Source organism: Salvelinus alpinus, chromosome 12 (genome assembly GCF_045679555.1).
Source record: "Salvelinus alpinus chromosome 12, SLU_Salpinus.1, whole genome shotgun sequence".
In the NCBI taxonomy this organism is placed as follows: domain Eukaryota; kingdom Metazoa; phylum Chordata; class Actinopteri; order Salmoniformes; family Salmonidae; genus Salvelinus; species Salvelinus alpinus.
In genome coordinates, this window is record NC_092097.1 from 34,131,377 (window position 1) to 34,147,220 (window position 15,844).

Consider the following 15,844-nt stretch of genomic DNA (forward strand, 5'->3'; position numbering starts at 1 on the left):
GCAGCCCGGTTCTAAATCAAATGCAATCAACATTCAGCCGACGCAAAACACGCCAATACGGGCGCCCGGGCGGGATTAATCGAACCCCCTCATTGACGCACCCTGCAGTGTAAAAACCACCATGGCGCTGTGCAAGAGAGGGGTCCAATGCTGTGTTACAACGAAAATACGATGCAGTTATCCATTTCAAGGGATCTCAACCGTGTCGACATACACTCCAATATTAGCCTACTCCAGATTAAGGTACTGAATAACTCGAATGTCACTGGAAGATGGAGAGTAGCTAGCCTACTCGAAATGTTTTGTCGGTAATTGTCGTTGGTTATTCTCTCTTGTCTTTCCAGCTAGGGCTAACAGTGATCATTCTAATGTTGCAAGCACGCGAAATAAACAATGTCGCTAACAGCATTGGCATGCAGCCTTCTCGTCTTAAACGCCGGGCAGTTTCTGGTGGTCGGTACTAACGTTAGCTTCTATAGCCACAAAGGCATAAACTCCGGTCTTCTATATCTAATTAAAATTTGATTTAAAACCTAACCTTAACCACACTGCTAACTTTATGGCTAAGCCTAACCGTATTAAGACCAGAAAGAATATATTTTGTTATGTGCTCATTTAGTTTTTGTGTATGAAATCTGACTATGCCTATAGAAGCTAGTGGAAACCATTTTGGTAAGCGAGGGGGGAGTGCCTCGCCATGGGGTTAGAAAACATTTTCTGCAATTCTACACATTTTCCCATGGGGCAGAGTGAACATTTTGCGGTTTTAAAGCAAATTTCCTGTAATTCTACACATTTTGCCATGGGATGACGAGAAAAATGTAAAGCTAATTTCCTGCTTTCTACACGTTTTTCCATGACTTATGCCATGTTATTATGATATGTGATTTTAAAGTGACTAACAAAATCGATTGCTAGGTAAGTTAGTCTAGCCAGCTATCTATAAAATGTCAGCTGACATGGGCTAATTGAGTGACTGTCAGTGACTAACAAGCAGAACGGACAGTTATGCCGCTTATGCCTGAGAACAGCACTGTTTAAACGGTGACAATGTAACCAAATACATTTGCCTTCCTGTTATATTTTGTGATTTCCCCCCCCTGCGGCAGGTGCACGTGAAAGAGCAAAGACCACTCAGTCAAAGTCATCATATTTCACAACATATAACCACATCCAAATTGATAATTCTTTCCCTGATTTTAGGAGACATCTGCAGGCTAGCACATTATGCTGCATCCAGAGGTTAAGCAGACTATTGTCAACAGAAATCTATTACATTTCCACTGAAACCTTATACGCTTAGGTGTCCTAAACTCTTCCCTGTCCTCATACAACTACGAAACATCACATGGGATATATACAGTGGGGAGAACAAGTATTTGATACACTGCCGATTTTGCAGGTTTTCCTACTTACAAAGCATGTAGAGGTCTGTAATTTGTATTATAGGTACACTTCAACTATGAGAGAAGGAATCTAAAACAAAAATCCAGCAAGTCACATTGTATGATTTTTAAGTAATACATTTGCATTTTATTGCATGACATAAGTATTTGATCACCTACCACCCAGTAAGAATTCCGGCTCTCACAGACCTGTTAGTTTTTCTTTAAGAAGCCCTCCTGTTCTCCACTCATTACCTGTATTAACTGCACCTGTTTGAACTTTTTACCTGTATAAAAGACACCTGTCCACACACTCAAACAGACTCCAACCTCTCCACAATGGCCAAGACCAGAGAGCTGTGTAAGGACATCAGGGATACATTTTAGACCTGCACAAGGCTGGGATGGGCTACAGGACAATAGGCAAGCAGCTTGGTGAGAAGGCAACAACTGTTGGCGCAATTATTCGAAAATGGAAGAAGTTCAAGATGACGGTCAATCACCCTCGGTCTGGGGCTCCATGCAAGATCTCACCTCGTGGGGCATCAATGATCTTGAGGAAGGTGAGGGATCAGCCCAGAACTACACGGCAGGACCTGGTCAATGACCTGAAGAGAGCTGGGACCACAGTCTCAAAGAAAACCATTAGTAACACACTACGCCGTCATGGATTAAAATCCTGCAGCGCACGCAAGGTCCCCCTGCTCAAGCCAGCGCATGTCCAGGCCCGTCTGAAGTTTGCCAATGACCATCTGGATGATCCAGAGGAGGAATGGGAGAAGGTCATGTGGTCTGATGAGACAAAAATAGAGCTTTTTGGTCTAAACTCCACTCGCTGTGTTTGGAGGAAGAAGGATGAGTACAACCCCAAGAACACCATCCTAACCGTGAAGCATGGAGGTGGAAACATCATTCTTTGGGGATGCTTTTCTGCAAAGGGGACAGGACGACTGCACCGTGTTGAGGGGAGGATGGATGGGGCCATGTATCGCGAGATCTTGGCCAACAACCTCCTTCCCTCAGTAAGAGCATTGAAGATGGGCCGTGGCTGGGTCTTCCAGCATGACAACGACCCGAAACACACAGCCAGGGCAACTAAGGAGTGGCTCCGTAAGAAGCATCTCAAGGTCCTGGAGTGGCCTAGCCAGTCTCCAGACCTGAACCCAATAGAAAATCTTTGGAGGGAGCTGAAAGTCCGTATTGCCCAGCGACAGCCCCGAAACCTGAAGGATCTGGAGAAGGTCTGTATGGAGGGGGCCAAAATCCCTGCTGCAGTGTGTGCAAACCTGGTCAAGAACTACAGGAAATGTATGATCTCTGTAATTGCAAACAAAGGTTTCTGTACCAAATATTAAGTTCTGCTTTTCTGATGTATCAAATACTTATGTCATGCAATAAAATGCAAATTAATTACTTAAAAATCATACAATGTGATTTGCTGGATTTTTGTTTTAGATTCCGTCTCTCACAGTTGAAGTGTACCTATGATAAAAATTACAGACCTCTACATGCTTTGTAAGTAGGAAAACCTGCAAAATCGGCAGTGTATCAAATACTTGTTCTCCCCACTGTATACAAAAACATAATCTTGAAACCCAGAACCAAATTATTTTATGAACACTGGGATGATGGGGGGAGAGACTAACAAAAACACAATGTCACAAGGTGTTTTTAATGTAATTTGTCTCTAAATCTGATATCCCTCTCTCTTGTATAGTGTATTATCCTGCAGGCACTACTCGTTATCTCAGGGCAGACAAGGCATATTTCAGAGAGCCAGTGAGAGGTATGAGAAATTCCTTGAACATCGATTCCCCCGCCTCTACATCCTTTATACCACCTTTGTGAAAGGTAAGTACCCCCTAACCAAAACAACACCCTCTAATGCCTAACTGACAACTTCTCATGGGCAGCTCCAGGGAGGGGTTTGACGGTGCTGAAGCCCCCTCAAGAACAGGCTTAGCACCCCCGAGAAATAATGTATTATTACTTACATGCATAGGTTGCAAGCAACCCTACGCAACAACCAAGCTACTTCTTAGTTACCTCAGTGCAACTTCTCCATAGACGGTCTACAGCTGTAACATTTTCCTGTTGGAATTGGATAGCCCCTTTCCCGCTAGATTGTGCTGCCCAAAGTGTATTTGTGTTTTTCTTTGAGGCAATACCATGAAGCATTTTTGCAATATTTTTTTGTGTTCAGGATTTCAGCTCATGGTACACGATGTGAGGGAAACGAAGAGGATAAGGATGAAAATGCTCACTCAAGATGTTTCACTCAAAGAGCTGCCCTACCGTGAGATGGAGACCATCATTCTGGTCAGTGAGTCACACTTTGCAGTTCCACCCTGGCAGCCATACATTTTGTGCAGTAGACACATTGACTGTGTCCCAAATGGCACTGTATCCCCTACATAGTGCACTACTTTTGACTAGGGCCTCTAGCCAAAAGTAGTTAACTATAGGGAATACGGTGCCATTTGGGATGCACATATCATAGAGGCAGTTTATGACTGTCATAAACTCTACAGCAGAGAACGTGATAAAATATTCAAATGTAATGCTCTCTTTCTGTCTACCTCTTTCGCTATCTTTTTCTTGCAGTTTCGCAAAGACATGATAAAAGCCATTCCGCTGGTGATAATATCTATCCCGCCTTTTGCCATCATTTTGGTTTTCACTCTTATGTGAGTTGTTGTGAATCAACCAACCTGATATTGACTATCATTTGCTAACAGTTTTAAGAGACTGATTGAAAAGAGTGCAAATTAAGTCCATTTAGGGGAGTCATGCATGCTTCCAAAATGCCTTTTTTGGGGGGGTATTAAATGAGTGGTGAATGATGGGTTACCTCCAACCCCTAATCTGATATGTGTCCCCTCTCCTCGGTAGGTGCCTGTTTCCTAGGCAGCTCCTGATTCGTCACCTGTGGACTCCGCAGCAGCAGCAGGACTTCCAGAGGTTGTACCACGAGCAGAGATGCCGATACCGTGAGAACATCCTGAAGGGTGTGGCCTGGTCAATACCTCACATCAAAGAGTGGACCCTCCGCAGCCATCTGCTTACTCTTATCAGCAAGGTTAATCATTTAGCTCTTTAAACTCTGAGCATGTTTGTTAATTTAACACGGACATTTCAAACAGTTGCCATGCATTTATTTTATTCTAGGCCTATACTGTAGGTAATGATTCATCACAATTTTGAAATGCATAACCAAATGCATAACCGGTTACATACATGTCAGTGTATGTAAATATTACAGATCATCTAAGGGTTATCCCAGCTATACAATTCTGTGTTTACTAATTATCATTACATAGATGATCAGTGAGAAATTGTGTTAATGGCTAAAGGGAAAGGTCCACACCCATATCATGCTAATAATACAGTGTGATAACTTCTCACACCAGTGATTGGTTGAGGCCTTTTGTGTTATGAAAGAGTACAAGACTGTAAGTGGGTGTTTTTTGTGTGGAGAATGCAGTTGAACCTGTCCTGCCTGGTCCAGTTGGTGTGTATCTGCAGAATGGGAGGGGTGATTTGAAATGTTTGTTATGCAGGTGCAGAGTGGGGCTCACCCCAGTGTGAAAGACATCAGTGCAGTGAGAGGCGTGTTTTCCGGACAACCACTGGGATTAACAGGCATGGACTCTGGTCACATGGTAAGGATTTTTGGTGTTTATTTCAGTGGGCCTCTGCTTGTAAAGAGCATCGCATTTCATATCGTTATGCAATTGTGTTTTATAAGAAACTTGGAGAGAGCAGATTAGGAGAGAGGGTCATTCCTGTATAAAAATAGTTTTGTTTCATCTGTGTTTGGTCTTGGGTTTCACAATATGCTTCAGGTTATTTTAACCCTTTTTGATTTGTTTGGGGATTCAATTCACATGGATGATTCATCTGACAGGTGTCTTTCTCACTCTTTCTCCCCATTTATTCCTCTCTACACTTCTCTTTCTTTCTTTCCTGATCTTTATTTTTCCCCATGCTTCCTCTTCCCATTTCTTTCCCCCTTCCTATATTCTTATCCTCTTCTAATTCCATTGTTCCCTCTCTCAGAGGCTGCTGTGCTCCCACCTCTTGCTGAACCCCTGGCTCCCTGGGTTCCTGCTCCGGCGACGGCTGAGGGTCAAAGCCCTGGACCTGCTTTACTTGGATCAGGCTCTAGACACACTGGGACAGGGCCAACTCACTGACTCAGAGATTAGAGAGGTCAGGTTCCCCACAACACCTCCATATAATCCCATCTCAAGACTACCATTTAAAGATCTAAATAAAGTCAACACGGTACTCCCTCTATACAAAAAACCTACAACTCCAGTGTAGCACTATATTCTAAATAAGAGAGCAGTTGGAACTGCTAGCTGATCCTCCAGTGTATGGTTTATGGCACAAAAAATAAACATACATAATAATCTTTGGTAAATCAGAATTACAAATTTACAAGGGAAATGTTTTATCTTAAGCGTGATACACTGCTTCTCTTCCTCCCTCCACTTCCCCAGGCCTGCTATCTGCGGGGTCTCAATCCCAGTAGCCTCACCAGTAGCCAGTGTCGAGAGTGGCTCCTCCAGTGGCTTCAGCTGTCTACCCAGCTCACAGGTCTGACACGTTTTACTTACAGGCAGACTTGGGTTCAAATACTATTTTAAATAATTTCATATATTTGGGGTTTTCAATTGAGCTTGCCTGGCGCGATGGAACCAATAGAATTGTCGCTAAAGTGCAAACCCCTCCCGTGGCACGCAAGGCGGGCTAAAGCAATCACTCAAATATATTTGAAAGACTTCAAAAAGTATTTGAACCCAGATCTGTTTTACACACCGGGGATTGCTTGCTGTCATATTTATGACAGCTTGGTTCACAATGCCAGTTTGCTCTATACACTCTACTTTTATCATGGCACATCCTGGCTTTCACAGTGCACCTGCTATACAGCATTATGCTATTGACCTGGGCCCGGTTTCCCGATAGCGATGGAACCTAGGCATATGAGGGTTTTAAAGATGCATCGTTCCTACAACAGCCTAAGATGTAACATGCGTTTCCCAAAACACTGCGCAGAAAGAACGTTCGTTGGAGCATGTGTCGATACTGATAGGATCGAAAGACCGTGCTTCTCTCAGACCGTGCTTCTCTAAGACCAGCTATCTCCATTAAAATCTAACCTTAACATTGCAATTATTCCACAATAATGATGACGGATCAGCTCCTAGAGAGATACCACTTATATGGTTGCAAATATTGAGGCAGCTTATTTTTATGCTTACCCTGTAATGTACTATATCACAGATTTGGCACATTTTGTTACATACTTCAAAAATGTTTTTTACAGTGTAGCCTACAATTTGCAAAAAATAACTCAAATGACTGAACATTATATTTCAGTCATATTGAAATCAATATATTGGCCTATGTAGCCTATACTGTATCTTTTAATGCAGTCGTTTTGATTTGAAGCATCTTTTTATCAAATTGTATTGGTCACATACTGTGGGGAGAACAAGTATTTGATACACTGCCGATTTTGCAGGTTTTCCTACTTACAAAGCATGTAGAGGTCTGTAATTTTTATCATAGGTATACTTCAACTGTGAGAGATGGAATCTAAAACAAAAATCCAGCAAATCACATTGTATGATTTTTAAGTAATTAATTTGCATTTTATTGCATGACATAAGTATTTGATACATCAGAAAAGCAGAACTTAATATTTGGTACAGAAACCTTTGTTTGCAATTACAGAGATCATACATTTCCTGTAGTTCTTGACCAGGTTTGCACACACTGCAGCAGGGATTTTGGCCCCCTCCATACAGACCTTCTCCAGATCCTTCAGGTTTCGTGGCTGTCGCTGGGCAATACGGACTTTCAGCTCCCTCCAAAGATTTTCTATTGGGTTCAGGTCTGGAGACTGGCTAGGCCACTCCAGGACCTTGAGATGCTTCTTACGGAGCCACTCCTTAGTTGCCCTGGCTGTGTGTTTCGGGTCGTTGTCATGCTGGAAGACCCAGCCACGGCCCATCTTCAATGCTCTTACTGAGGGAAGGAGGTTGTTGGCCAAGATCTCGCGATACATGGCCCCATCCATCCTCCCCTCAACACGGTGCAGTCGTCCTGTCCCCTTTGCAGAAAAGCATCCCCAAAGAATGATGTTTCCACCTCCATGCTTCACGGTTGGGATGGTGTTCTTGGGGTTGTACTCATCCTTCTTCCTCCAAACACGGCGAGTGGAGTTGAGACAAAAATAGAGATTTTTGGTCTAATCAGACCACATGACCTTCTCCCATTCCTCCTCTGGATCATCCAGATGGTCATTGGCAAACTTCAGACGGGCCTGGACATGCGCTGGCTTGAGCAGGGGGACCTTGCGTGCGCTGCAGGATTTTAATCCATGACGGCGTAGTGTGTTACTAATGGTTTTCTTTGAGACTGTGGTCCCAGCTCTCTTCAGGTCATTGACCAGGTCCTGCCGTGTAGTTCTGGGCTGATCCCTCACCTTCCTCATGATCATTGATGCCCCACGAGGTGAGATCTTGCATGGAGCCCCAGACCGAGGGTGATTGACCGTCATCTTGAACTTCTTCCATTTTCGAATAATTGCGCCAACAGTTGTTGCCTTCTCACCAAGCTGCTTGCCTATTGTCCTTTAGCCCATCCCAGCCTTGTGCAGGTCTAAAATGTATCCCTGATGTCCTTACACAGCTCTCTGGTCTTGGCCATTGTGGAGAGGTTGGAGTCTGTTTGAGTGTGTGGACAGGTGTCTTTTATACAGGTAACGAGTTCAAACAGGTACAGTTAATACAGGTAATGAGTGGAGAACAGGAGGGCTTCTTAAAGAAAAACTAACAGGTCTGTGAGAGACGGAATTCTTACTGGTTGGTAGCTGATCAAATACTTATGTCATGCAATAAAATGCAAATCTATTACTTAAAAATCATACAATGTGATTTGCTGGATTTTTGTTTTAGATTCAGTCTCTCACAGTTGAAGTGTACCTATGATAAAAATTACAGACCTCTACATGCTTTGTAAGTAGGAAACCTGCAAAATCGGCAGTGTTATCAAATACTTGTTCTCCCCACTGTACGTGTTTAGTAGATGTGGGTGTAGCGAAATGCTAGTTTCTGGCTCCAGCAGTGCAGTAATATCTAACAATACACACAAATCCAAAGTAAAGGAATGGAATCAAGAATATATAAATATTTGGATGAGCAATGTCGGAGCAGCATAGACTAAGATACAGTATATACATATGAGATGATTAATGCAAAATATGTAAACATTATTAAAGTGACCAGTGAATTCAAGTCTGTATATAGGGCAGCAGCCTCTAAGATGCTACTGATGGCTGTTTAACAGTCTGATGGCTTTGAGATAGAAGCTGTTTTTCAGTCTCTCGGTCCCAGCTTTGATAACCTCGCCTTCTGGATGATAGCGGGGTGAACAGGCAGTGGCTTGGGTGGTTGTTGTCCTTGATTTCTTTTTGGCCTTCCTGTGCTGTAGGTGTCCTGGAGGGCAGGTAGTTTGCCCCCGGTGATGTGTTGGGCAGACCGCACTACCCTCTGGAGAGCCCTGCGGTTGCAGGCGGTGCAGTACCAGGCGGCGATACAGCTCAACAGGATGCTCTCAATTGTGCATCTGTAAAAAAGTTTAAGGATTTTAACCTCTCTAGGGTATGTGAGACGGTAGCGTCCCACCTGGCCAACATCCAGTGAAATTGCAGAGCGCGAAATTCAAAAATACTAAATTCAAATATTTAACATTCTTGAAAATATATGTGTTATACATCAAAATAAAGCTTAACTTCTTGTTAATCCAGCCGCCATGTCAGATTTCAAAAAGGCTTTACGGCGAAAGCAAACCATGCGATTATCTGAGGACAGCACCCCGCATAAAAACACATTGAAATCATATTTCAACCTATGCAGGTGTGACACACATGTCAGAAATAGCAATATAAAAAATGCCTTACCTTTGATCTTCTTCTGTTGGCACTCAAAGGTCCCAGTTACATCACAAATGGTCCTTTTGTTCGATAATGTCCTTTATATCCATAAAAACTCAGTTTAGCTGGTGCGCTTCAGTCAATAATCCACTCAGTTTCCCTCCATCAAAATGCATACAAAATGAATCCCAAACATTAACGTTAACTTTTCCAAACAAGTCAAACAACGTTTATAATCAAATCTTAGGTATCCTAATACACAAATAAACTATACAAATTTAAGACTGAGAATAGCATGTTCATTACCGGAGATAAATAAGAAAGAACGTGCCTTCTTCCACTCGCTTGGAAACACTACAGCCAAAATGGGAGTCACCTAGAAAAAATACAATTTCCGGGTCATTTTTCCAAAAACCAGCATGAAACTCTTTCTAAAGACTGTTGACATCTAGTGGAAGCCCTAGGAACTGCAAATTGTGAGGACTTGGGCTTATAATTATAGTACTAGCCCTTGAAAATAGTGGTAAGCTGAATTTGTTTTTTGAGGGAAAGGGTTTGTCCTTGGGGTTTTGCCTGCCATATCAGCTCTGTTATACTCACAGACATACTTTTAACAGTTTTAGAAAACACAAGTTTCTATCTAAAACTACCAATTATATACATATCCTAGCTTCTGGGCCTGAGTAACAGGCAGTTTACTTTGGGCACGCTTTTCATCCGGGTGTCAAAATACTGCCTCCTAACCCAGAGAGGTTAACTTCTTTGGGAACGGGGGGCAGTACTGAGTAGCTTGGATGAATAAGGTGCCCAGAGTAAACTGCCTGTTACTCAGGTCCAGAAGCTAGAAAACACTAAAGTTTCCAAAACTGTTAAAAAATGTCTGAGTATAACAGAACTCATATGGCAGGCAAAAACCTGAGAAAAATCCAACCAGGAAGTGGGAAATCTGAGGTTTGTAGTTTTTCAAGTGATTGCCTATCCAGTGTAAATGGGGTCAGATTGCACTTCCTAAGGCTTCCAGTAGATGTCAACAGTCTTTAGAAAGTTGTTTCAGGCTTCTATTGTGAAAGGGGAGAGCTGTTTCAACAAGTGGTCAGGCTGAAAGCCTTTAGTTTAGTCTCGGGAGTGGCCGTGAGCGCGACGGTCGTTTCCTTTCTAATGACAACTGAATTGTCCGGTTGGAATATTATTGAAGATTTATGATAACATCCTAAAGATTGATTATATACATCGTTTGACATGTTTCTACGAACTTTAATGGAACTTTTTTGACTTTTAGTCTGGACTTAATGCCCCCGCTTTGCATTTTGGATTCGTGAACTAAACGTGCAAACAAAAAGGAGGTATTTGGACATAAAGATGGACTTTATCGAACAAAACAATCATTTATTGTGGAACTGGGATTCCTGGGAGTGCATTCCGATGAAGATCAAAGGTAAATTAATATTTATAACGCTATTTCTGACTTTTGTTGACTTCACAACTTGGCGGGTATCTGTATGGTTTGTTTTGGTGGCTGTGCGCTGTACTCGGATTATCGCATGGTGTGCTTTCGCCGTAAAGCTTTTTTGAAACCTGACACAGCGGTTGCATTAAGGAGAAGTTTATCTTTAAGTGCCAAGCCAAAGAGACGCTGTTGTGCCTTCACCACACTGTCTGTGTGGGTGGATCATTTCAGTTTGTCAGTGATGTATACGCCGAGGAACCTGAAGCTTTCCACCTTCTGTGGATGGGGGGTGCTCCCTCTGCTGTTTCCTGAAGTCCACGATCAGCTCCTTGGTTTTGTTGACATTGAGTGAGAGGTTATTTTCCTGGCACTACACTCCCAGGGCCATCACCACCTCCCTGTAGGCTGTGTCGTCATTGTTGGTAATCAGGCCTACTACTGTTGTCATCTGCAAACTTGATGATTGAGTTGGAGGCGTGCGTGGCCACGCAGTCATGGGTGAACAGGGAGTACAAGAGGGGGCTGAGCACACACCCTTGTGGGGCACCTGTGTTGAGGATCAGTGAAGTGGATGTGTTGTTTCCTACCTTCACCACCTGGGGATGGCCCGTCAGGAAGTCCAGGACCCAAGTTGCACAGGGCAGGGTTCAGACCCAGGGCCCCGAGCTTAATGATGAGCTTGGAGGGTACAATGGTGTTAATATATAGCACAGCATTCTTACATAGGTATTCCACTTGTCCAGATGGGTTGTGCAGGGTACAGTGTGATGGCGATTGCATCGTCTGTGGATCTATTGGTGCGGTAAGCAAATTGAAGTGGGTCTGGGGTGTCAGAGGTGATATGATCCTTGACTAGTCTCAAAGCATTTCATGATGACAGAAGTGAGTGCTACGGGGTGATTTAGTTCAGTTACCTTTGTTCCTGTACCCAAGAAATCAATGTTGGACATCTTGAAGCATGTGGGGACAGCAGACTGGGATAGGGAGAGATTGAATATGTCCGTAAACACAATGGCCAGCAGCCTTGCGAGGGTTAACACGCTTAAATGTCTTACTCACGTCGGCCACGGAGGACAGCCCACAGTCCTTGGTAGAGGGCCGCGTCGGTGGCACTGTTATCCTCAAAGCGGGCAAAGAAGGTATTTAGCTTGTCCGGAATCAAGACGTCGGTGTCCACGACGCGGTAATACATTCGGCATTTGAGGTATTCTAGGTCGGGTGAACAAAAGGACTTGAGTTCCTGTATGTTATCACAATCACACCATGAGTGGTTAATCATGAAACATACACCCCTGCCCTTCTTCCCGGAGAGATACTTATTCCTGTCTGCATGATGAACTGAGAACCCAACTGATTGTACAGGCTCAGACAGTATATCCTGAGAGAGCCATGTTTCTGTGAAACAGAGTGTTACAATCTGTCTCTCTGGAAGGAAATGCTCGTCAACTTTATTATGCAGAGACTGAACATTAGCGAGTAATGTACTCGGGAAGCGGAGAGTTGTCTGCGCACCTCCTGAGTCGGACTAGAAGTCCACTCCAAATACCTCTTCTCCGCCTGTGTTTTGGATCAGCCTCTGGAATCAGTTCAATTGCCCTGGGGGGTACGAACAAAGTATCCGATTCGGGAAAGTCGTATTCCTGGTCGTAATGCTGGTGAGTTACCTCTGATATCCAAAAGTTCTTCCCGGCTGTATGTAATAACACACAAATTAGGGATAATAATGTAAGCAATAACACAAAAAAACAGTACTGCAAAGTTGCCTAGGAACTGGAAGCACGGCTGCACTATCTGTCGGCGCCATTTTCACAATTGTTACTTGTTTGTAATAATTTCAAAGACATTGCAACTTTGTATTTGTAGTTAACTTCGCTCAAGTTGTCAGTGGTCAGAGAGACAAACGGCTTTATTCTATGTTTAGTGGATTCCTTCAGTTTATGAAGTGGCGGGGAAGGGCATAAAAAGCATTTAACACCGCACTTAGCTGTTCTACAAGTGGTATAAGGCAGTCTGTAAATAACAAGCATTTAAGTGTAACTTGAGTAACGATGGTTTTGGGGAAACAGTCAGGGGATTTAACGATGCTCCTTCAAAAATTCTAATGATGAACTTAAGTCTAAGATGCTTTTGGGAAACTGGGCACTGGTATTTACAAAAGAAATGACATGGTAAATATGGTTATTATATAGTAATTACAGATATTACACTTCACAGTTATTGGGGATTAATGAAAAGACTGTCATTATATAATTTCATAGCTACAATGGTGTTGAATGCTTTGAAGTAGCCTATACCAGAAAGTAGCCATTTAATTTCTTTATCACACAAACACCTGAAAGTAATTTTTAATGCATTTTTTATATGCATTAATATTTAGAAGTGTATACTTCCACAGATGGTGCTACGGCCTGTCGAGCTGTGAAAATTATTGAATTTGACATTAATGTTAATTCTTTATTTTCCAATTGTCACTCATGAATCTCAGATAGTATTCACTATCCTTGTCTTATGGGTCTCTTTCTGTGCTTTCTAGAATCAGAGACATCTCTTCTGCTGCACAACATGGTCCTGCTCTCAGTAAACTACCCCAGCTCCTGACCAGAGGAACAAAAGCATGCAGCAGCAACCAGACTTTATTATATTTATTAATTGCTGTCAGGCGAGAAAGTCTAATGGAACAGCGACAATTGTCATCTCATTTTCTTGGGATAGAAAGGGAAAGAATGATCTAAACTGGTCAATTGTTACCATGTAGAGAATCAATGATTCAGTGCATGGATGACATTGACTTTTACTGTGCTGTATGTCTTTATTCATTCCAGTCAATTGATGTCACACATTTGGTTGCAATCACACGTGTACGTACACACACACACAATAGACGTCACGCATATGTCTTGTGGAATGAATTGGAAAGAGATGCACTGGATAAAGTGACTCAAAAGAAGAAGCTCGCACACACTCAAACTTTTATTTGGCATGCAAACATTTCAGTCTACCAACTGGTGTTCAGCATAGAAGTGGGTTCCCAGTTCAGCATAGAAGTGGGTTCCCAGATATGCCAATGCAGCCCAGCTGTACCTTGCTCTTCCAAAATGTATAAATGTCCTGTGGGGCTGTATATTGATACTTTAAAGGAGATAGTATGGGACATTTTTCTATGTGTTAATGTAAGTGTCCCTTTAGTTAACTTCTTGACTTGGTAAAGTATGGTGCATTGTAAAATGATAGTCTGTCAGAACACCAGTCTAAGGTGCATATTTATATAGGCCTACCGTAATAAATTTGAGACATAAGGAGACATTTGTTTACATTTTTTATTATCTGAATTTATTTATAACAAGCATACCACTGGAAACCATATTGCAACCAAAAGATGCAGGTGCATATTTAGTTTCACCTAATATAAGGTAAATCAAAAAAAAAAAAAGCACAGTGTTCATGTGTATGACACTACAAGATCTATAAACCTTTTGTCTGTATCTATGCTCATCAATCTCTGTCTACTTCAAACCCTTGATTCACGAACCAGAAAACAATGTATCAAGTTCTGCTCTAAAGCTCAGCAGTTTTTCTTGGGAAAAGGCTGCTATAGAGAGCAACAGTAATGGGGGTACAGGTTTGAATATCTTCGACTACCCAAAAGAAGGCATGACTGACAAAATATGGGGGATTGGGGGGACAGGTTTGAATATCTTCGACTACCCAAAAGAAGGCATGACTGACAAAATATTGGGGGGGACAGGTTTGAATATCTTCGACTACCCAAAAGAAGGCATGACTGACAAAATATCCAGAAGAGGGTGCGGTGAGGACAGGAAGAGTAAGGATGCGTATGTGAGGAAATCCGTTTGAGGTGTCAAATGTAGGAGAGGCCAGGAGTGGTCTTATTTTGATTAATTGTATTTCTTAAGAACAGTGGGAGATTGCAGTGGGCCTTAAAAGAATCCAGACAACAGAAGTTTTGTGTTTTGAACTTTAGAGTAGGAGTCATCTCAGGGGTGACGACGGATGTTCAAGTTGAATACCTGAAGAGAATTCCTGGAGTGGTTGGTGCCCAGCATCTGACCCGCTGGGTGAATGGAGAAAAAGAAAATTCGGTCCTGTTTTTTGATAAAGAGCAAATACCTACGCATGTGAAGCTTGGTTATGTAAGAGCTTTCGTCCACAAACCACTGCAGTGTAAGAATTGTAAAGGATTTGACCATGTTTCAAGCGTGTGCATACGAACAGAGTATACTGAAGAAAGGTGTGTAGAAAGATGACAGTGTTGCAATTGTGGTGAGTTTCATGATCCTGAGTTCCTGGAGTGCCCTGTAAGGGTGAAGGAATTTGAGGTGGCAAAAGTTAGAGCGGTCAATCAAATCTCCTATGCGAGGTGATTAAAATAATTGAGACAACAAGTGATGCAGCCGGTAGTAAATGTTTGCTGCCAGACAAAAGATACCCTGTGTGTTAAGAAGGTGGAATATTTTGTGTTCATTGCCACAGTTATAAACTGTACGCGCAAGTCTCAAAGCAGTTGAAGAAACTATACATTATTGTGGCTGCAGCAGAAAAGTTTTTGGGACTCAAGGAAGACTTGCAAGTGGTACTGGTGCAGGAAGACCTGCCCTCCCAGGTTCTCATTGAGCCTGTGTAGGGATCAGATCTGTTTTTAGTTATTTATTTAGTAAATTATTTTGTTTGTTTTTTGGAGGAATCCTGTTTCCATCCCTCATAGTAGGTGGCGGGATGCACATTAAATTGTGTGATCGCCAATATACCATAGAAAAATAAGTGCATGTCATTGCAAAAACCAAGCCGTGAGGTCGAAGGAATGGTCCGTAGAGCTCCTAGACAGGATTGTGTCGAGGCACCGATCTGGGGAAGGGTACCCCAAAAAATTCTGCAGCATTGAAGGTCCCCAAGAACACAGTGGCCGCCTGGCCAAACTGAGCAATCGGGGGAGAAGGGCCTTGGTCAGGGAGGTGACTAAGAACCTTCCAGAAGGACAACCATCTCTGCAGCACTCCACCAATCAGGCCTTTATGGAAGAGTTGCCAGACGGAAGCCACACCTCAG

At 42.7% G+C, this 15,844-nt stretch overlaps 1 protein-coding gene across 1 annotated transcript in view; it reads left to right on the forward strand.

The window, feature by feature from the left end:
• Window positions 1-15,844, forward strand: part of LOC139535952 (mitochondrial proton/calcium exchanger protein-like) — a 22,794-nt gene continuing 6,950 nt past the window's right edge. Inside the window, exons 1-8 of the mRNA XM_071335947.1 lie at window positions 1-243; window positions 3,103-3,236; window positions 3,589-3,704; window positions 3,990-4,072; window positions 4,278-4,464; window positions 4,946-5,047; window positions 5,445-5,597; window positions 5,891-5,987. Coding sequence (XP_071192048.1) covers window positions 122-243; window positions 3,103-3,236; window positions 3,589-3,704; window positions 3,990-4,072; window positions 4,278-4,464; window positions 4,946-5,047; window positions 5,445-5,597; window positions 5,891-5,987 — 994 coding nt within the window. The 5' untranslated portion in view covers window positions 1-121. The remainder of the gene's footprint in view (window positions 244-3,102; window positions 3,237-3,588; window positions 3,705-3,989; window positions 4,073-4,277; window positions 4,465-4,945; window positions 5,048-5,444; window positions 5,598-5,890; window positions 5,988-15,844) is intronic.